Source organism: Porites lutea, chromosome 14 (assembly GCF_958299795.1).
Source record: "Porites lutea chromosome 14, jaPorLute2.1, whole genome shotgun sequence".
Lineage (NCBI taxonomy): Eukaryota > Metazoa > Cnidaria > Anthozoa > Scleractinia > Poritidae > Porites > Porites lutea.
This window is the reverse complement of record NC_133214.1, coordinates 10462217-10483900: the sequence shown is the minus strand read 5'-3', so window position 1 is coordinate 10483900 and position 21684 is coordinate 10462217. Positions and strand designations below refer to the sequence as shown.

Sequence of the window (21684 nt, the reverse complement as noted above, 5' to 3'; positions counted from 1 at the left end):
AAAAAAGCCCGATACACATACCTGCCTACCCTGCGAGCAGAAACTACATTTTCGCGGTATGAGCTGGCGTGCGAACAGTAGCACTATATGATGCTTACACCACGTACCTACCCCCGGGGTAGGTGTCGGGGTAGGGGGTAGGGGGGGCCGGGTAGGGGTAGGTAATTCCGGGATCCCCGCCGCTGACCAAAAGGATCGAAGCTCTGGGAACGAGAATGAATCGCACACTTCCGGTTTTGAAGGAAGTAGTCTTCTTTTTCCGTGAGTTTCGCTTTTTGTTATCACGCGTCTGCTAAACTTGTATTAATAATGAAAGGAAGGTTTTATTTCAGTGTAAGATCGCTTTAAGGAAAGTGTCCATGACTGATACGTGTGTTACTTCTTTACTTCTGAGAGCTGCACAAACACAACGTCTAAGCGCACGTCTCTTATGACTGGCGGACAGCAATGGCCATGGTACCTAAGGAATTCCTGATGTTTATTACAGTCTACTCAGTAGTCGTTGCTGGTTCAGAACTCTTAGGTCATCAATCAACATGTCATTTTCAAATAATTTATTGCTCCTGCAAAGAAATGTACGGTGTAGATTTGATCGTGACTGTGGAAAAGTGTATTTACGACTTGAAAGAAGGAGATGCAAAATCTGTTTGTAGCAGAGAGACGGTCATGGAGAAATGTAGTAAAGGTGAGCTTTCTAAATTTTTGTTTGTTGAAGGTGGGATTTATTTTCCTGTAATTTGCCGTTTATACGGACACCGAGGAGGCCATAGAATGAGTCCGTAATTATAGGTGAGCAGGGCAACCAAAAAGCCCAGGGATCAATTTTTGGTCACATTCATTTTAATGATTTCATGAAGGATCTCTCTAATGCCATAGATGATTGTACCTTATTTATATATGTTGAGTCAATGACAATCAAAATATTGACCAGGATGAACATTATTGTGGATGATTTTATGAATTTAATTGAATGAAAAGAAATCATTCAAAATATCAAGCAATAAACTTTTGGAAGGACAAAGAGAAATCCTATTGTTGACCTGTGAAGGTTTTGATGTCCACGTTCAAGATGAATTGGAACTCCTTAGTGTCACTCTCGATAGTAAAGCTTAAAGTTTAAGAGTTAGATTCGTAAAAACTGATGCAGGTGCCTATTTTCCATCAAAAGAAGAAAATGTTGCCTTTAAGGTGGGGATAGAATGGGGGATTCCAGAAAATATCCGTACCATACCATGGACAGCTTCCATAGTTTAACCGCCCCTTCCCGTCAGAATTTCCAAAATGTGTTATCCCCTGATGCCTCCGGATTTCCAGTTCAAAGACCGCCCCCCGCCCCCTCCTTGGCCTTGGAATTCCAAAACGCCGTCCATGGTTTGGTATGGATATTTTCTGGAATCGCCCAATATATCATGCTTTCCCTCTACCACCCTCCAGTTATTGTTAAGAGTTGTTGTATCATTGCAGTAGAAAAAGTTCAAACAAAATAGAAAAATCCAATCAACGAGCCCTTTGTTTTGCAACACAATCAACCACATCTTTAAAGAAATGAACCAGTGATATCTCCACTTAATCAAAGAATTGTTAAAAATGGCGATGACAGGTGTATAGTGGTGTGATAAAAAGGGACTGTGCGGGGAATCACTTGCTAGATGGGTATAAAATGCGTTTTCACTCTCACAACCTAATGAAAATGAATATAGGCTTGTACTATACTTAATTATTATTATAAGAACAGGTACCTACAGTATGTGGGATATGTCATTTATTCCTTAATTAATCGATTGATGTTTTCCCATATCTTCCTTTTCAGATACTTTCTCTTTACGAAGGCAGAGACGTGCGGGCTCTTTAAATCTCATTTGTAATAATGGAACAATACTACCTCCTGTTTCGTCGCCTACCAAAAGAGGCCCTCCCAATGTTAACATGATCAGTGGTAATTCACAAAATGTTATGACAGATGACTACGTTAAATTCCAGTGCGAAGTGTTTTCTAATCTTGCGGCTAATGTAACTTGGCTACTAAATGGTTTACCATTAACTGGACAGATGGCCGACGATAGGTATTCATTTTTGGAATGCAGAACCATTTTAAATATTGAACATGTGTTAAGCAAAGATGCTGGGAACTATACCTGTCTTGTTAAAAATGAGATAGGACAAGCAATGGCATCTTCTTATTTGACTGTGAAAGGTAAGTAAAATTCAAGCATCAATGTTATTTTCTTGTTTCTAATTTTGTGTGCACTGAAGATAACCACTAAAGTCTGTATGTGTAGCAAATATATTAATGTATAAAAGAGCAGACTAGTATTTTACACAACAATAAAATTAACAAATATTTTGTTTTGATTTCCATAGCGAGATATGAAGGCCCATACATACTGGACTTTGGACTAGAGGGAAAGACAGGAATGCAGGGTGTAGCAGTTACTGGGACGTCTTTAAATTTAACCTGCAGAACTCAAAACACTGCTGTTGACAATTTTTTTTATAAGGATGGTTCTCCAAAGAGAGAGGATAGAATACGTTTCACATGGTATCAAAGGGAAGATATAGAAGACAACATCAAGGTTGCCAAACTTGAGATAAAAAATGTCACATTAGCAGACTCTGGAAATTACACTTGTGTGTCAAACCTCCATGGTATTGCAAAAAAAAAAACATTTCCTCTGAGAATCGGTATGTATTCTTTCAGGGATCTTTTACAATTTTATACCTCTTGATTAGTAATGTAAGTCATTGTTAAACAAATTAATTCTGTTCTTATTTTCTTCAGAAAAAACAACAGTAAATTTAGTGTCACTGACATTAAATTAACAACCTGTTGGCAGTTTAGCTCAGCACGTCAATGTGTATAGTTAAATCTAAAATTATACCTAAATGATACATAAAATATTTTGTTGGTGCTGGCATTTTTTTAGAAATGCTTTTTTGTTGTTTTTTTTTCTAATCTTGAAACCATCTGGCCAAAACACTTACGAGTAGTTAACACGTACATATACAGACTACAGGTGCACAAGTGGTAAATATTAATGTACCTGCAATCCTCTGTCTCTCCTCTATACTCCAACCACATCTGATATTGTTTCTTAAATTTTTAACCTTAACTATATGAATATGAATCAAGCCATGAACGTTCGAATAATAATCTGACAATTCCTGAGTTAAATCATGTACCTGTACGGCCTTTTTCTGAAGAGAGAAAGCTCTGCCTTATAATTAGGCTTTGGAACTGTAGCTTTGAAAAATTTCTTTGTTGAGTTCTCGTAAGTTGGTGCGAAGCCCATGCCGCTTTTGTAGTTTTCTCAGACAGTGTTTACAAATATGTTGTGATGTGTCGTGCATATTAAATTGTAAAGAAATAATTTCCTCGTACTCGTTAAATTTTCCATGGCGTCGTACAAGATTTCAAATGGTTTGCTTAATATTAGTTAGTTTTAATTTTTGTATTGGTTTATAGTAGTTTGAAACATTCATGTTTAAACAAGTCTTGTACTCATCTGTATAATTTGGATCGAGAATACAATTTATTACTTACTTTTTATGTTTAACAAAGACATTCAGAAACTTTGGCCACAGTCTCATAGAGCTGTTTATCAACAAAACATGATCATAAATTCACCAGATGTTAAAACTCTAAAATTATGGCATGTATGTGGAATTCTCCTTATATTTTTCTCGATAAGAATAAGCAGTCTCGAGCATACATGTGTCGGTATGCATGATGTGAGATTGAAGGGTTAATGGCTTCCGGGCACAAGGATCATCCCTATATTGTGTACATGTGAGTTGGCATGTTTAATGATAATTATCCTTATCATTATATGAAACAAACAACAACTTCATCTCTTAAAACTTTTTGTTGTTTTCCAGTTTGTCCTCCAGGGTCTTATCACAATTCTTCAGCAGATGAAGCAGTGAGCATTACCGACTGCCCTCCAGTAGACAACCCTACAGATGCAAGTAATCCCAAGATGGAGAAAGGTTACTTTATTAACTTTCTATGTAATTTGCCATACTGCTTTTGAAAGTACAGTGATTGGGCAGGAGCTGTAGTACATTAGGGAGATCAAGTGACTGGGTAATTGTTACAAAAACAAGACCCTCATAATGGGGTTCAATTTGGGCTGCCGACTGTGCAATGCAGAGTAGTTATATTTTTTTGTACACTTTCTGTCCAGATTAAGTGCATAGCTATACTTCTACAGTAACTGGTGGAATGGGAAAGAGATATACGTACTTGGTCTTTTAAAATAAGAGAAGATTGGCAGTATTTTTAACTGGGACATTTCGATCTATAGTTATAACGCGCCCCTAATCTCACTGCCCCCCAAAACAAGTTTAGAATACTGTTAAATAACAGTAAAATTTTTTTCTGTTTCTTAAAACTTGCAAACAAATTAAGTTTCAGTTTTATTTCTGTGGGATATTGCATTTAAAGCCCTTCTAACTACCCAAGTGAAGATGTTTCCATTTGATGGGGTGGTCTAAGTATGGTTTATTTTGGTAGTCTTAAAGGGTCTTCCACCACTTACTGCCTACTCAATCTCATCCACAACTGGCTCTCTGAGCTTGATAATCCTGGTTGTTATTTGAGAGCCTGCTTCCTTAACTTTAGCAAGGCGTTTGACAGGATTGAAAGGAGAAAACCCATTTTATAATGAAGAGAATGAGATCAGTCACAACAGTTGCTTATGTTAAAATTGTATCACTAATTTGTCTACATGTGCATGTAGTTCTTTGAATTCATAACAATATTATTAATTTTAATTTGTGCAAGAATGAGCCAAATTCCTTTTAACATTCTTGTTTTCCTTCAGGTGAACAACAGTCTAGTCACATTACTTCTATGCAGATTGCTGGTATAGTCTGTGGTAGTCTTGTTGCTGTTGTCATCCTGGTTTTGGTATCTCTCTGTGTTGTGAAAAAGTGGAAATTGCTGTCTTCCCACAAAACCAGAAGAGCAAGTTCCAACCCAAATAATTTGTTATCTTTTCCTTGTGAGCTACCAGTAGCAGACAGTGATTTGAATGGTTTGTGTGAGCCAAGTAGCATTCAATGTTCACAGATTGTTAAAAGACCACCTGAAATTGGTGAGTTTGTATACATGTATGTGGCATTGACTTGTTTGTTTGTACTCCAGCGTTTTTTATGTTTCATAGCCTCTAGGTACTGTATGTTTTTCATCTTTGGAAACCCAGTTAATTGGCACGGAATATTCAAGGGCAAAAGTTGTTGAGCTGTGGGTTATTGTGAGTGGTTTGAGTTATTGTGACCAATCAGAAACAGGTTATTCATGTGCCCCTGTAAATTTTCAGTAAATAGAGAATACTTCATGGAAAGTGCTGGTGTACGGTATTTACACACGAGTTGTTGACGTAAAAACAAGAAATCTCACTCGTTCTATTTCTGACACAAAAACGAGTGGGTAAGTACTGTACGAAGCACTTTGCATGTGGTATTGTGTTTATTATATACATACGGAGACACTCATCATTTTGGTGGCCTTTTATTTAAAATCTTTCCAAAAGGCTTAAATTTGCCGCTACACACCACGAAATAACAATGAAAACGAAGTATCGGCTTTTTAGTAGAAACGTTTCTTCAAAACATAAATGACAGTATGGATATGAGGTAATCCAAGAACTACAAGTAATCTTAATTGTTTGTTCTGAATGTACAATTGAAAATGAGTGAATTTAAGTAAAATGGCCGGTTTCAATATAAGCTTAAGCTTATAAATGGAAGACAAAGTGTCTCCAAGAAAAAGCACAACATAAGCTTACATCTTGTTCTGTTTTTCCCCTTCCGCTGTTGTTTCGCCGGCTCTCCACAGTTTCTTTATCGACAGTGAAGCAAATGAAACTATTCCACTCCATTTCTGAAATGTTTTTCACTTTTTTAACGAGAAAAAACTCTGAGAGAAAAACTTTTCTCCTCAAATGTGTGCGAAGCGGCGCTCAGCAAGCTGCAAGGAAAGGCGGGAATTTTTGCGCGAAACTCACACACCTCTGTGGCTTCTGATTGGACGTATCATTCTTCTCACATGTGAAAAAACAGCGTTCGCGATTCTGATTGGACGTATCATTTTTTTCACGTGTGAAAAACATAGTTCACTCCCCTGATTGGCTAGAACTCATTTGCGTATCAAAATTTACAATGCAACTTGTTGGTGAGTGTTTCTTATTATGTATATAATAAAAGTAATTGTCCCTGGGCTCTACTGTTCTTATCTCATTCTGAATAGCTGCCCCTTGGTCTTCAAGCATATACAGCTATTTCAAGAAAGGTTGTCGGAAAAAGTGCTCACAACATTCCTGAAAGGTATTGTGAGTGATTTTGAGTGCACTGTTCTTCAAACAAAGAATGGCACCTGAGGCCACAGACATATGTTTTCGAGTGCTAAAGGAAAGCAACAAAAGTAGGTTCGACAGCTACAGTTGATAGGAACAGTGTATTGATCATATCCCATATTGTCCCATACACATTTTTTCTGACACCCTTTCTTGAAATAGCTGTTTATCTCTGTAAAGTGTGTACAGTACATCTTTTGGTGGGAGGACTGCGCAAAGATTTTATTTTAAGGTGTAATGCATATGTGATATGTCCCTATGAAAAAAAGTAAGTTTTTCAGCAGTAACCTTGTAGCCTGTATCATAGGAGAGCACTGTATGAAAAACAATCTCATCCTAATTAGTTGCTCTTGGGCCTGGTAAAGGATTATAGCGGAGCTCTCGCGCATGACGCGCGCCAGCGGAGCACCATGGGTAGGAAAATAAAGTAATCTACCCATCCGAGAAAATTTGGTAATCACGTGACCGTACACCGCCCGCCCGCCTGAGCGACCATCCGCACCACAGGCATACCAATGTAAAATAACTCAATCAACAGGTATGGCAACCCAAATGCAACTCGAGGTTATTTTGGCGAGAAATCGCATAACCACTGGCGTCTTGTAAAGCAGAGACAACGAAAGAGTCAATCAGAGGAAAGCGGAAATTGTTTCTGTATCTGTGTTGTCTAAAGTATTTAGTTTAGATTAATTGTCATGTCCACAAATTTGGAATATAGAGCAGGAGAAAGACAGAGAAAAAGAGAGAGTAGGCGGCAGGCCAGTGAAGCTCAACGAGAAAAAGGGCGACAGAGGTCTAGAGCGAGAGATAAAAAACAAAAGAGACATTTTTGTTTGGAAGAACAACATAAAAATTTTGTAGCGGCGGTGACAAAATGGGAAATGCCAGCGGCCACCAATGCAAGGTGAAAATGAGTGGCAGTGTAAAAAAAAAGTGAACGAAAACACGTACGACATTTCCTCCATAAAACGTGTAACTAAGAAGTTTCTGGAAGTTTCATGTTGTAGTCGTGCAAAACAACGGCAAAGAAATGTACAAAAAAAGTGTGCTGCACGTGCAAAGTAACTTTTTTTGTTAACTAGAGCTATTGTTGTTTTTCACCATTCTCCGGCGTTGCCTTCGCCGCTTAGCATTACACGATTTTATATTTTTTTGAACAAACTTTAAATATTATCGAGAGCTTCGCTTTTAGCCCTGGCTAAATCTATATATCATTGAGTCTCCATTACATGTGTAAATTCTGTGGTGGGTTACTGTAGGGATCTACAGTATGCCACAGGGCTTAATAGACATCAGAGGAGTTTTGGTTAGGAGTAAGGTGATTAACCAGGAAACCAGGACGTGTTAAAAAACAGGGTCACAACTATAATTTTGAACGTCATTTGATAGTGCATATGAACGCATTGCCTTAAATTGAAATCCAGCTTAGCAGATGCCAATGTGTCCAGGGTGACCCCAATACCAAGACAAATGGAGGAATTTTCAAAGTCAGTAACCATTAGTTAATTGCTTGCTAATGTCTCCAGAATCCTTAAAATATTAAATTTTAGTATATGAACCTCATAACTGATAACGTAAATTTTTTACTCTTCGTTTCAGACTGTAAAGCCAGGTATGACGTGTTTATCTGTTACAGCAATAAGGACGTTACCTGGGTTAAAGGTCTATTGGAAGAGCTTGAAAAGCGTGGCTTTATCTGCTGCGTTGACTTTAAAGACTTTATTCCTGGGGCAGCAATTGTAGAAAATATTTCTCAAGCAATTTACTGTAGTAGGAAAACAGTTGCTGTTCTGACGCCAGATTTTGTGAACAGCGAATGGTGTAACCACGAGCTTCAGAAGGCTCTGCAAAGAATACATTCACACCAAGTTGTGCCAGTGATGTTGAGGAGCTGTGCCGTACCTTTAATACTGCAGGGCACATCATATCTTGACTGGGAAAACTGCCACGTTAAACCCAATTTTTGGCCAATGCTTGAAAAAGCTTTAAGGCTACCTAGTAACAATTGCAGCAACTCTGTTAAAAACAACAGCAGCTGATCTTGTGATGACCACCTAGTATGCCTTTTAGGCCCTGTTTCTAAGGAGGGAGGAGCAAGGGTTACCCTAGCACACGCACATTTCTTCTTTTTTACACGACGTGTTTACGAGGCAGGTGAGGTTACCCTAGCGCTAGGGTAACCCTACCTGAGTGCTAGGGTTACCCTAGCAAGAGGGTTACCCTACCTGCCTTGTAAACACTCTGCTAGGAATAACTCGCCTACCGGGGACAACGTTCCTCCTAAATGCGTGACCAGTAATCTTGATAGTTTGAACGGAATTATCCAATTCGTGAGCTAAATTATAAACATCTGAATAATATAAGGTATTTTCTGTATACGATGATATATTTCAATTTTTTCGTGAATTTAACGTGTTTTCCATAGCGAACTTCAATCTTCGACGGTACAAAGAATTTCATGCATGACGAAACACGTCCGTAAGGTTGGTAAAGTTGACCCGGGTGATAGGGCCTGTGAAATTTGCTTGTAAACCAGAGCTATCTTTAACCCGCTTGCTAGGGTAACCCTAGCACAAGGGTAACCCTCTCTCCTTGCAAGCAGGCCCTTAGGTGACGAATAATCGAGTCAGGATCGCTGGCTCTACTTTAAGTTGCAGACTATCGGTGCGGACTATAGGTATCTTGCTAGCCAATGTGATAATGGAAATAACGAAGAAGAGAAGGGCAAGTACAGGAGCGTCAATCTCCCTCCTTCCTAAACTTCGTAAAGCATCGCCTCTACCTCAACATACCACACAAAGAGGCGTAACCACGGTATGTCGCGCATACGAAGATTGTTTTTATGGAGAGAAAGCCCCTTTACCTACCGAGTATCTAAGATAAATACTCTATCTTATATTAACAGAAAACTCGTTCCAATTTTGGTGCAAAAACTACCTACAGACCCATGGAACAACCATGGGAACAAAGATGGTCGTTGATTTTGGTAACATCTTCATGGCCAGAATAGAAAACCTTAGTTCTCATCGATATCTCAGGGGCACCCAACGAGAATATAGTTCAAAACCACCTAAACATAGCATTGTTAAACGTATTTTAGTATTTAAACGGTAGATATAGGCATATTTTCATCCCCTAAAAATTTTTTATCTGTTAGGATTTTCTATCTGAAAATCTAGTGATCCGAATATTATAGGGATCAAAACTAACCTTTTCGAAAATTTCAGCCAGGAAAAAGGCTCCCGAAAATTCTAGGTGACCTTGTTAGGGTAAAAATCTGTTAAAATGGGCAATTATACCATTTTTTAGATGTTCGAAAATCCTAGGAGAGGCAGGCAAACAAGAAATTTTACAACAAATGTTCCGCCAATTCTAGATCTTAAATCGTCTTCCGAATATATATTTTCCGAAAATTGACTTTGGGTGCCCCTAACATCTCTCTCCTCCCAACATTTTCGCCTCAATTTCTCCCCCTCCCTCTTCTGTTTCTCTCCCTTCTTAGAACAAGTAGATCATCATGGATACACAATAATGCTGCAATTATAAACTAATCACTGATCTGTGGAAATACCCTGGCATATTTGTCTTTAGCATGTGATGATACTGAGTCCTCGACCTGTACGAAAGCATTTACATCTACAACTATTTAAGTTTTTTAAAATTAATTCACAAAGGTTGCCCATACACGTGAGTTTGTCAGCACTGTAGAGTTATACCGTATAACGTAAATGTGAATCATACAATAAACTATTAATAATTCCGTTAAATAAATGTATGAGAAGATTAACCAGGGGAACCCAACGAGGAGGAAGATTTAAAGGAAGTCTGGTTGGGGCTGTGCTGCTGAAACCCTTCGATTTTGACCCTGTTTAAGGCAAACTGCAGTAAAATTGCAACCCTGTTTAAGGACACTAAATTGTGAAATTGAATAGTTTTTTTTAAATTTGAAGATCCAATAAACCTATACCATGCAGAGCTTAGAAGTAGTGGGCACAAAAAAGAATGGGCGCGGCACATACCGAGTGAGCCAAACATGGACGTTTCCCCTCTCTGAGCGCGTGTGTCCATCCGTATACTCCCAAGGGAACCATTTTCCATATATGGAGGCGAAGAAACAATGCATTTGAAGGTAAAACAACAATGCATATCGTCAAGATCGGTTGCGTACATGATTACCAATTTTTCAGGGCAGTTTTCTAAAATATACACAAGCGTACTTGTCAACCAAAGTTTTCATGCTTAAGATCAATTTCACTGCAGTATTGTTCAAAAGTAATACTAAATTTTCAGTGTTTCTAATGTAAATCACATGTATGTATTCGATTCACACGTGTTGATTTTATGCAACTCGATAGTTTCACCTTCCATTCATGAAGATTTACATGCTTCCTGTAAACCGCTCGGGTTAAAAATTCGGTCCATATATGGAGGCGAAGAAACGATTCATTTGTTAAAGATGACATATCGTCAAGACATCATGACTAATTCTGGTTGAGTATTTTTTCCCGTCTTTTTGCGTCTCTTTTTCTTCAACGGGCATAAAAGATGAAACGTGATCAATGACGTCAAAAAATTATTTGGTAGAAAACAACACATGATCGCAAAAGATCGTGTGAATTATCAGGAACTACAGGAAAATACATAGATTTTTCAAAAAACAAATTATTTGGTCAAAGGGATAACATGGACGTAAGCAAAAAATGAGAAAGAAAAAATTTGAATAGTATTTCTCCATGAGTTTCAAATTCTAAATATCTGATAAAAAGGTAACATTATCCGATAACCAATGACATATCTTTGATCTTCAGATTGACAAAATCGTGGTACTTTACACAAAGAACGACGTTAATTTCTCACTACATTCGCTCGTTCAATCCTGTATCTCAAGTCTTCTTCACAGTGGACTCTCTTCAGAAAAAATGTTCTGAGCTGAACTTTATCGAAAATCTGATACAATGAAACCTGCATTAAGCGGACACCCTCTGTTAAGCAGACAGTAGCACAAGGCCTCGAATTTATTTCCCTTATTTAATTAAATGAAACCTTTATTAAGCGGACACCCCTATTAAATGGACGCGGACACCTAAAATGTACCTGAAATGGAGTATATAGATTTAGCCAGGCCTAAAAGCGGAGCTCCCGGTTTCATTTCAATAATGATAATCATGATGAAGATCGTTTTATTCACACTGAGCATGCACAATAGTTGTAAATACTGATTCCCGCCACTGGGTATCGAGATGTAGTCTATGTAGGCTCTGTGTGAAGTCGTAGAAAAATATGAAGCGGAAAACTGATCCTTACGGCAAGGCGATGAAGAAGTAAACAAAAGAATAAAACAAAAAATACATATTTAAACAAATTGCCCAATATTTCGGTTTGAAAGCAAACCTTCAGGAGCTAAAAGAAAAATGGAAATAAAACTAAAATTTCGTTACAAATAAGAATTTGGAGCCCATTTAATATTAAATGAGTTTCAAATTCTCATTTGTAACGAAAGTTTTGTTCAAAAGTTAATCGCCGGGTATTCAAATTATATTGGCATCATATTTATACATATTCAATTAGGCTTTTTATCATTATGTATGAAATATTTATGAGTTTAAAGGAGATGCATGCCCCCCAAAATTTGCTTCATTCAACTGAAATCCAACCCCCTCACCCATGAGAGGTGACAGAGGGCTTCTGCAAGAAATTAAGCTTTATTTGATGATACACTAGCCTTAGGGAGCTGGTGGTTGAATTTATCATAACATCAATTCTCAGAACAAATAGTTTTTCCAGTTTTAAAAGAGTACTTCAACTATGCTTGTAACAGGTTAACAAGAATTCATCTGGGGACAGGAAAAGTTGATGTTTGCCTAAGCCTGTCAGAGGATGAATTGTTTTTCATCTGTTTGCTGTAAATTATGACTTATCACTCTTTTTTCTTAATCCCTCAAGCAAAGCAAATGAGAGGATGACACATTTATAATTGTTTAGCTGCACTTTTTTTGACAAATTAATCGTAATAGATCTGAGTGTCGATCTGAGTAGAGTCCAGTTCGGTCTGTAATCATACGAGTGATTAACAAAATCGGACGACCGCATAGCACTAATATGATAACAGACTGAATTAGACGACACAAAGTTCTGTAACCAATTAATCATTGCTTAATTTATTGTGATAACTTTTTTTCCAAAATTGAAAACAGGACATTCCGAGAATTTTTTGCTAGAAGTGAAAATAAATCCTCATTCAAGTGTGCAATAGGTAGATTTTGTGACATTAATTGTGCAGTCACACTTCGATACTCTTTTGCGTTACGTGTTATCAGTGACATTCTGAGGAGCAGTTGTTATGAAAGTTATGGACGACACTCGTTAAGCGCAGATGAAGTTATAAGGTGCGTAGGACAGTGTATATTTTAACACTACGTGAGTTTGCCAGACACGAGTTCACAAATCTTTGATTGGAAACCTTCAGCTGAACCTTGCCAGACACTCTTTCTTTCTCTTTGACCGGAATAAGACTCGGCCCAAAACAAGCAAGACGAGCGAATGATTCAACGGCTAGCTTATCACTAGAAGAACGATTGACGATTACAGAAATTCGCCGACCATCAAATTGTGTGCTGACTTATTCCCTGCTCACAGGTATCCTTTTGCTATAAAGTTTAAAATAAGACTAGAATGCGCGAGCGTGAATTGATCAAACGTCCTTTTAATTTCTAAGACTTACTTTCCGGCAAATGAAATGAACTAAATGTAAAAAGTGAAATAGAAATATCGGAAAATTAAACTTCTAATTAAATCTTTTCTTATGGTTTAGAAAAAACTATTCTTGAAACTGAGAATGATTATGTTTTGATCAAAGCTGTGTAAATCGAACCGAAATTGCGTTTATTTCCTATATTTATCTCACCTATTGTACGGAATATGTGTGAACATCTTCATTATGAATCGGTATATTTCAAAGAGCTACACAAGGAGCAAGAATACTATATACAGAGCGGGGGCAGCTGTAGTGTCACCTATTACTAGTTGTATTTAACTGGTACATAAAGTAACACTGGCACATCAGGTCCATTTCTAAGCACTAAGAACAAATGAAAGCACAAAAGTAAAAGAAGAATTTGCAAGTGAAGCATGTTTTCATTTCCCATTCATCAAATAAGTTCTTATCGTATATTAACAGCATTACCCAGGATAACATGAGGGTTCCCGGTCCCCCACAGCATTTTGAAAGATCTCATGACAGACCTCGCCGCCTATTACCCGCTAAAGAAGGCGGAGGTGTCATGAAGGGACCAAGTTCACTCGTGTCATCCGGCTAAAAACAAAAAGGCTACCTTGTGTTTATAATAATAGTAATAACCTTTATGTAAAAAGGATAACAGTTAACCCTGATGAGTCTACGTCCCTAACCTGATGAGTCTACGTCCCTCTATAATAAATTGCAGAATATTACAACAACAGAGAACAGAATAACTATTGTTATTAGGTTAAGTACAGTTTATTATCGGAATAAAAATACCTCACAGTGACTATATTATATAAAGATTAACACTATGATAAGTGGCAGCTATGGACAGCTGTTTCTCCCTCATTGGGGCTCATCAGTATGGCATAGCCGTCGGGTCAATGAAAAGACCCTTAACTTTACTGTGCAAGCACTCCTTTAAGCGACAGCTCCACACAACACGTGTGGGAACTGTTGGCTGAGAACCGCCGCTATGCCATGCTGATGAGCCCCAATAAGGGGCTGTCCATGGCTGCCACTGCCCGGGTAATATGGCTGTGCGTATTTGTGAGGTACCGGCTAGGCCGTGGGTTAGTGTATGTGTGCTCCTTGCTTTAAGTTTGTCTTATATGCGATTAACATTATTAAAGTCCATTTAAAAGGAACTTCGTCATCACTCCTGATGACAGATGAAGAACACTCATAGATGCAAAGCTTATCAGAAGGGAAATACTTGTCGGAACAAGAACGCGCTTACAGCGGCCTTCAGTCTCGCTTCCTTGGAGATTACATCGAGAAATGAGGAGGCGATTAATTCTACACGAAACGGGATTTACTCGCTAAAGGATTTTTACTTCCTACTTTATCGACGTCGATACTTGTATTTGTTTCTGAATTGATTTAGTACGCATGTTAAATACGTCTGCGGTCGCAGGCTATACGCATGTATAAATACACGGCAACCAGTTGGCTATTTACAAGCGTGGCCAAGGATTTGAACTGGGACGACCGAGAACAAATGCAGCGGGACTCGAACCCGGGACTACCGGATTGCGAGTGCAATGCGCTGACCACTCGGGCCACGCTGCCTCTACGTGCGCGTGGGGACCTCGTTATCAGGGTTCTCTGACGAGGTAGCGTGGTGATTAAATGCACGACCAGAGTTGCCCAAACAACGACGACATATTGCTTTCATATCAGACAGTAAAGTCTCTCGACGTCGGAGCCGACGATGGTCTACAACGAGTGACATATCGGCATAACGCAACCCACCGTAACAACTCATGAGATACCATTTCGGGGATCGAGGAGTAAAAACCACGATGACCACAATCACCACGTTGACAACGATGGCCATAATAGCTATAACGACCTCAATGACCACGATGGAAGCAATGAACAAGATGACCATGATCACCACAATGACCTCGATGATTAATGATAACCATGTTAAGCGAAATAACCTCGACGGCAATGTCAAAAATGACCACAACGAGCGTAATGACAAGTGACCAAAATGACAATGATGACCAAAATAACCACAACTACCAAATCTAACACACTGACCATGACGACCACAATGAGGACGTTGACCAAAATTAGCAAAAAGACCACTATAACCATGATGGCAAGAATGACCAGAATGACCACGATTGAGGTACAATTTTTGCGTCATAACTCCACGATAATTTTATTTTTCGTCAGAATAAAGTATTCCGCGTCACTGACGTGAAAACGCAGCCAAGATTGAACACTGAATGACCACAACAACCATGAAGACCAAATGATTACAATGACCATGATGATCAAAATGATTGAGATGAGCACAATAACCACAATGCCCAAATGGCTACAATGACCATGGTGACCAGAAAGATCAGGATGATGACGATGACCACAACGACCAAAATAGAGACCGTCAGATTCTTAAACGAGGACGACTATGAAGATAAGATTTTCTCGATACTAAGTGGTCCGCGCGCCTTAAATCAGCGTTGTCAGCGAGAACGTCGTGGTGATGGAAACAAGTTTTCAATGCTAGAATCTAGAAACGCTGGAATTTTTATCATTTTGGAATAAAGGATGAGCTTAACCTCCTTCAATTAAAATAAAAGTGTTAATTTTTCTGGTGTAAAAAAAGTAAAATGAAGCTTTCCGGGGTGTATACTTTTTAACAATACGCGAAAAACTTATACCTCGTCCTCGTCCGCCAATGTGAAGGTCTCTAATAACCACGATAAGGGCAAGGATCTCGATGACCAAAATGACCAAGATGACTAAAATAACTGCCATGAAACCAATGACTACAAGGACCAGAAAGACCGTGATAATGACGACACAACAAAAATGATGAAATTTACCACGAAGACACTAATAACCACAACGACCACCATGCCCACAATGACAAAATAACCACAATGGCCCGATGACCACAACGACTGCCAGCATGACTAAAATAACACCACGACCATGATGATCACAATAACGTTTCTTTTCATAAGTGAAGTGTCTAGCCAGGTCTAGTTGTAACGTCCCCTCCTTAATAAGGCCGAGGTAAAAGCGCGTTCATGCATACCAAAAAGTGCCTTCCGGTAAGATATGCAGGAACATATATAATGGCTTTAATTATGAAGTGACGTCATAACTAAACCAATAGTAGATCAATAGAGGTCTTATTTCTGTTGGCCTATTACTATTCAAGACTCCGCATTTTATTTATGAGATAAAGACAAAAAGGTACAACAATGACGTCATTGGCGTTAATGTTTTCTTTCACAAAATAGACACCTTTAGTTGTTTAGAATTAGGTTTTTTATGGGACACCACAAACCGCCAACTTTTGTTTGCGGTTAGGCGTTTCCAGTTTCAGGTTGCCAAGGTTTCGAATTTTAGCGAGACGTTCTTTGTTTCGAGGTGCTTCACTTATACCGGCGACTAAACATGACGAAGTCAAATATCTACCTAGCACATCGAAGGCAGGTAGAGAAAAATATTTTTTGCCTTTAAACGTGAGGCAAAAAACCTTGCCGTAAACCACTTACCGCTGAAAGCCCTTCCTACCGTTCAAAAGTGGACTGCAAACTGCAAACGCGACCGCCATCACGTGGCATCTTCAAGTTTGCCGTTTGCAGTTAACCATGAAAACCTGATGCTAAAGGTCTCTTAACAAAAGCTTTACGGGGGTGTATCTTCTCACTGGGTGCGACAGGCTCCGATTAACGGCAACTTCACAACTTCGAGTCGTCATTTCTCAAATAATTTGTTGTTTTAAAACTCTGTTTGACAATTAACTCATGAAATATTTCAACAAAATGTTTCACTCGAAAGCAACATCAAGACTATTACCTGGAAAAATTTTTTACTTTTTTTAATGTCGTTCACGGACAATATAGTTAAGGTACAGTACTTCATTCTCAGTTAAAAAGTCTCCTTTGATGACTTTCTTTTTATACCAAAAATAAACAAGAACACTCTTTCAGCTGTGAGTTCTATAATAACAAACACCTTCCCCACCTATCTCTGATAAGGTAGTACCGTCCCTACCAAATGGATCAGTAGACCACTAGTTACCTGCGCTTTCCCACCCTGTGTGATGAGTATTGGACGATCTATTTCTTAAATCAAACAAACAGGTAGGCGCCACCTGGAACTCAAAAAGCAATCTACCGTGCTAGCAGAGCCTTTCTTTCACTTGCTCGATTTTGGCGAACTCCTTTTCTCCTCCTCAGTTAAGAAAAAGACAAAACGAGGCTCTGCTCGCAGGCTGAAAAAAATCCTTTTAAATGGCAAAATCTTTTTCAAGGTTGCTATCAAGAATTAACAACAGCAACTCGTGTATTGACCGGTAGTAGTTACGCAAATGCAATGCCATGCCTTTCAAATCTGTAACTGAATCACATGAACAAATCAAAACATGTTTTTTGAATAGCTATAGGTATTAGATCGTCTGAAATGTTTCGATCCTAGCGGAAAAATATCCATCGTACGACGGCCGTGTATAACATGCAAATGGCAAATGGCAAAATCTTGAAATAGAAATCAACCAAAAGTATAATGCAGTTGAAGAATCCAAATAAAGGAAATCATCACCATTGCTACTGCTTAGATTGATGCTAAATATCTTTGCCTCTCAAAGTTAAAATAGGTCCCCTATATGCCAACAACAGAAAAGGTTCTTGCTTTGACGCCTGTGTGCGGACGATCTAGTGGCATTTCGCAAAGACTAGAACAGACCAAGGACATCCTCAGTGACTGGGTCCAAGTCAATGTCGTAGAAGCAAGGTCTTGTAGGTAAACCAGGCATAGTGCTCATCTAAAATGGGACATTTAAGGTACTAAAAAATTAGTCCAGAACTCAGCTGCCTGAGCAAAGGGAAGTTATTCTTATTAGGAGTCGTAACAGAGATGCTGAAATACAGATGGAAAATTGACATGGGGAAGCAGGGATAAAGGTTTTTAGTAAAATCCAACTAGCGGTCTATTATCAATACTGCGTTCTGATTGGTTGAGCTACTACTAGGCTATATGTTATAGCCCACTAGTAGCGAAAAGCGCGGGCTTTTTGGCGGCAAAAAAAGGATTAAAGTCTAGCTTTAACTAGCTAAAAGTTTTTTATTCTCGATATTTTTGACCAACTACTTTGATTTTACTAAAACAATTATTCCTCTCGCCCTCGTGGCCTCTGAGTCAATAGCCCATTCGGGCTCGAGGGATAATTCTTAAATATTTATAACCACCTGTATGATTACAGACCGTACTGGACTCCACTCAGGCCTATTAGCATTACTACTCATAATAGTCATGCTGAACAGAGGGCACTTGCTTTCATTTCATTTACCCAGGAATACATAGGAAAGAAATTATGAAAAGAACGCTTCGTCGTTAAAGTTAACGTGATAATTCAGAAAGAAAGAACATTCATGGCCATCCTTTAAATTAATCACCTTCAAATCATCAAGGGAGTCGTGCGCAGCTGTACTTCTCTGCTTTTGACAATGGTCTTGAAATAACAACTGCAATTTTATTAATTCACCGCTCAAACGCGTTAAATGTAGCGAGTTTTCAGAGCTGAATTTTAAGGGAGTGCATCGTGCACCTCAGTTCAGCAAGAGACAGGAAAATTTGTTGTCCCATGTGAACATCGTCTACATAACATCACATTAGGAAGTGCAGTGTCAAAAATAAATTTATCCTATTTAGGGATTGACATCCTCATTGCCGTCGCCACCGTGGTTTGTAAAGGCCTTAAATCGAAAACACAGACACCATTGTATCACATCCCTTTTTTCGCATGAATGAACTTATTACTGGCGAGAGTGTATTTCTCGGTGTAATACAACCTTTAGGGGCGTAGGTTTTTTGCAAGGAGACGTAGGGTTAAGTGTGCACATCGGTGATGATAAAGAACACATACCGTGCCAACAAGCGGGTAAAGAAATCCTGCACCGACGCTAGCTCGTACATCACGGATTGGGAGGACGAAGCCTGAGGAAAAAATAGAAAAGAAACAGTTACGATAGGTTAAGAGCACAGGTGTTTAAATTTCCAGAGGCTGTGGTACTTCTCACACGTCATGTTATGATAAGACACAGGGATGTCCTTCTTACAGCAGTGTCCATTTTTCTCGTTTGGAGGCCTTACAGAAGTTTTTCCTGCTACTAAAGCAGTCATATGGACAGCGCTGCATGGTTATGTTTAGTGCGGCAGGACAGTGGAACAGACTATGTGCAGAGCTAAAAGACTGACTTAACCAATTCTTTTGTTAGTTGCTCGTCAAGTCTTTACCTATGAATCTCTATATTGAGTGACTGTTTTTGGTTTTGTTTTGTTCATTTTTTCTGAGGTCCCTCCCTGATCGGTCCATTTGTAGATTATCGAGAGATATTAAGGGCTCTCCTCAATAAAGAAAGTTTCCTGTCTAGGCATTACAAGAGCGTGCACTTAACAGTGTTGTCCGCGCTAGAGGGGTATCCACCTTAAAGAGATGTTCGTTTTACTGCAGGTGTGTCTACATCACAGGTATCCTCTTAGGGTAACAGCTCTCTACTTATCTATATATACATTTCTATTTCAATTTGTCATTTTTTTTTTAAGTTCATTTATGTCAGTTTAAAGGTGCTGTCGTTATTTGTGCCTGGTGACTGGTGGTAATGCCTTCGTACCTTTGGGGCATCCCTTCAGTTCGGGATTGTGCGACAGGGACAAATGCGTCTTGGCCATACATATTGGTAAGTCATTGAAGCCCTGCAGAGAGTAAAATTCGGACGGTTCAAGACCGAAGTTAAAAAACATAGTAAATTAACATGTAAGACCACTTAAATTTTGTTCATGCGCTGGTGCAAATAGGCATTACATTAACGTGCACGTTACAGAATTCATTCAAAAAGTACAGTAATTGACAGTCCTTGACTTCTTAAATGTATACGGAAACACGGATTTCTGGTTTCTGCTGTGTAAAAAAAAATTGTAAATTGTAATTTGTTTACCCACGGAGCACTAAGGAGTTCATAAGAACTCGTTGAAACGTGTCCGTACGTTCAACTGTCAAATTACAAATTTTTTACATGATATTGTGTTGCACAATATAGTTCTTACATCTTACATTCTGAATGAAAATAGAAAGAGTGATTTTGTCACAGCAAGCTCTTGAAAAGACCTTACCATTTAAGTCGTTTTCTTGGAGGATGTGATGAGCTTAACTTCTCACCTGTTTCTTGTATCGTTCAATTTTCCTCTGTGCTTCAGGCTCCAACTCAATGTCATCTGCTCCATAAATTTTCTGCGCGATAATTCGCATCTTATCTTCTATTGGCAGCTGAAAATAATGATTGAGTCACCACACTACTTGGCACAGGGGTTATAGAACGAACATAATCAGTGTAATGAGGAAATAAACGGTAAAAATAAGGTCCTTTCTTGCAACGTATAGTTTGTTGTCTCATGTCGCAAAAGGTCAAACGTTTCACTGCTTTCAGAAATATTCGCGCCAAGGGCAGGATGGAAAGTTCGAATCACTCTGGTATACCCGAACATTAAACAAATTATCATGAATCGAACTTATGGCCTTCCGTACAATGTTGAAGAGTTTCCATGGAGCCTCTGGGTGTCTAGTGGAGAATTTGGTCATCATCGCACCGCTATTAATTTCGTCAACCACCGAGTGTTAATATAGCCAGTAAGCACTTGAAGAGTGCTATCCCACTGACCTTAAGGTCATAGAGGAACTTAAACTCCACAGGTTCTTCCACTGCTCTAAGCACAGCATCAGCCAAACGAACCGCACCTTTACCTGCACAGAGAACATACAAACAAACTTGTACTAAGCAGTCAAGAGTGTCTACAAGTCCAAACGTTTCTTTCATATTTTATCAACGACTATCACCAAACAGCATTTTTTGAGCACACTGTGGCACTCACACGAAAGTGTTACATTATTAGCCATGCTAGTCTCCGTAGGGTACTAGTCCTGATTGAGGTTATAGTGTAGCCTGCGAACAGGAGAGAAGCGACGACCGTAAATATGTCTGCTGTTCGCAGGCTAGTTATGGTTCTGATCTGACTGGAATTTAAAAAATTTTGGTTTTTGAAGACAGGAGGAACCGGAGAAACCGCAGAAAAAAATTGTTGAAGCAAGGGGAGAATTAACAACAGTCTTAACCTATGTATAGCATCGCCTCTGCGTCTTTGATCACCACGAGATCAAACAGTGCGGGTGTATTGGACAACCCTCGATTCTTAACGATTTTTTGGCATGCAAAACACCCAAATTTCACCTAAAACTATTGTGGGAAACATCCTATTACTTGGGACCATTTTAATAGATTTTAATCATGTTTGGCTTTGGCACTTTTTTAAGTGACAGCAAAGTTGGCTGCTCTCTAGGATCACTAAAATTATTTTCGGCCGTGTTAAAAGCCTTCCAATTTCCATTGTTATTTCACATGTCATCTGTTTTCTGGAAGCTACTGATAATCTCCCAAAATAGACCAAAAGGCGGCGCCTGCTCAAACTGGTAGGGAGTTTACCTCCATCAGCCCAGTGAGTGCACTCCACAGCATCATATGCTCCTGCTTCTTTAGCAAGTTCAATCACAAGAGCAATTTCTGC

General features: G+C 38.9%; 2 protein-coding genes across 2 annotated transcripts in view; one reads left to right on the top strand and one right to left on the bottom strand.

Moving 5' to 3' along the window:
• The first annotated feature begins 236 nt into the window (after positions 1–236).
• On the top strand, positions 237–10073 carry LOC140924281 (uncharacterized). The gene is made up of 6 exons (XM_073374313.1): positions 237–685; positions 1811–2194; positions 2362–2682; positions 3877–3987; positions 4824–5096; positions 7956–10073. Exons 1-6 carry the CDS (start codon positions 448–450, stop codon positions 8393–8395), a joined length of 1767 nt encoding a protein of 588 aa, XP_073230414.1. The 5' UTR covers positions 237–447; the 3' UTR covers positions 8396–10073.
• A 6846-nt stretch (positions 10074–16919) lies between these two features.
• LOC140925304 (C-1-tetrahydrofolate synthase, cytoplasmic-like) overlaps positions 16920–21684 on the bottom strand; it is a 42009-nt gene continuing 37244 nt past the window's right edge. The window contains exons 31-36 of the mRNA XM_073375302.1: positions 21603–21684; positions 20784–20866; positions 20285–20392; positions 19740–19821; positions 18992–19062; positions 16920–17890 (exon numbers count right to left, since the gene is read on the bottom strand). The exon at positions 21603–21684 is cut by the window's right edge and continues 13 nt beyond it. Coding sequence (XP_073231403.1) covers positions 17801–17890; positions 18992–19062; positions 19740–19821; positions 20285–20392; positions 20784–20866; positions 21603–21684 — 516 coding nt within the window. The 3' untranslated portion in view covers positions 16920–17800. The remainder of the gene's footprint in view (positions 17891–18991; positions 19063–19739; positions 19822–20284; positions 20393–20783; positions 20867–21602) is intronic.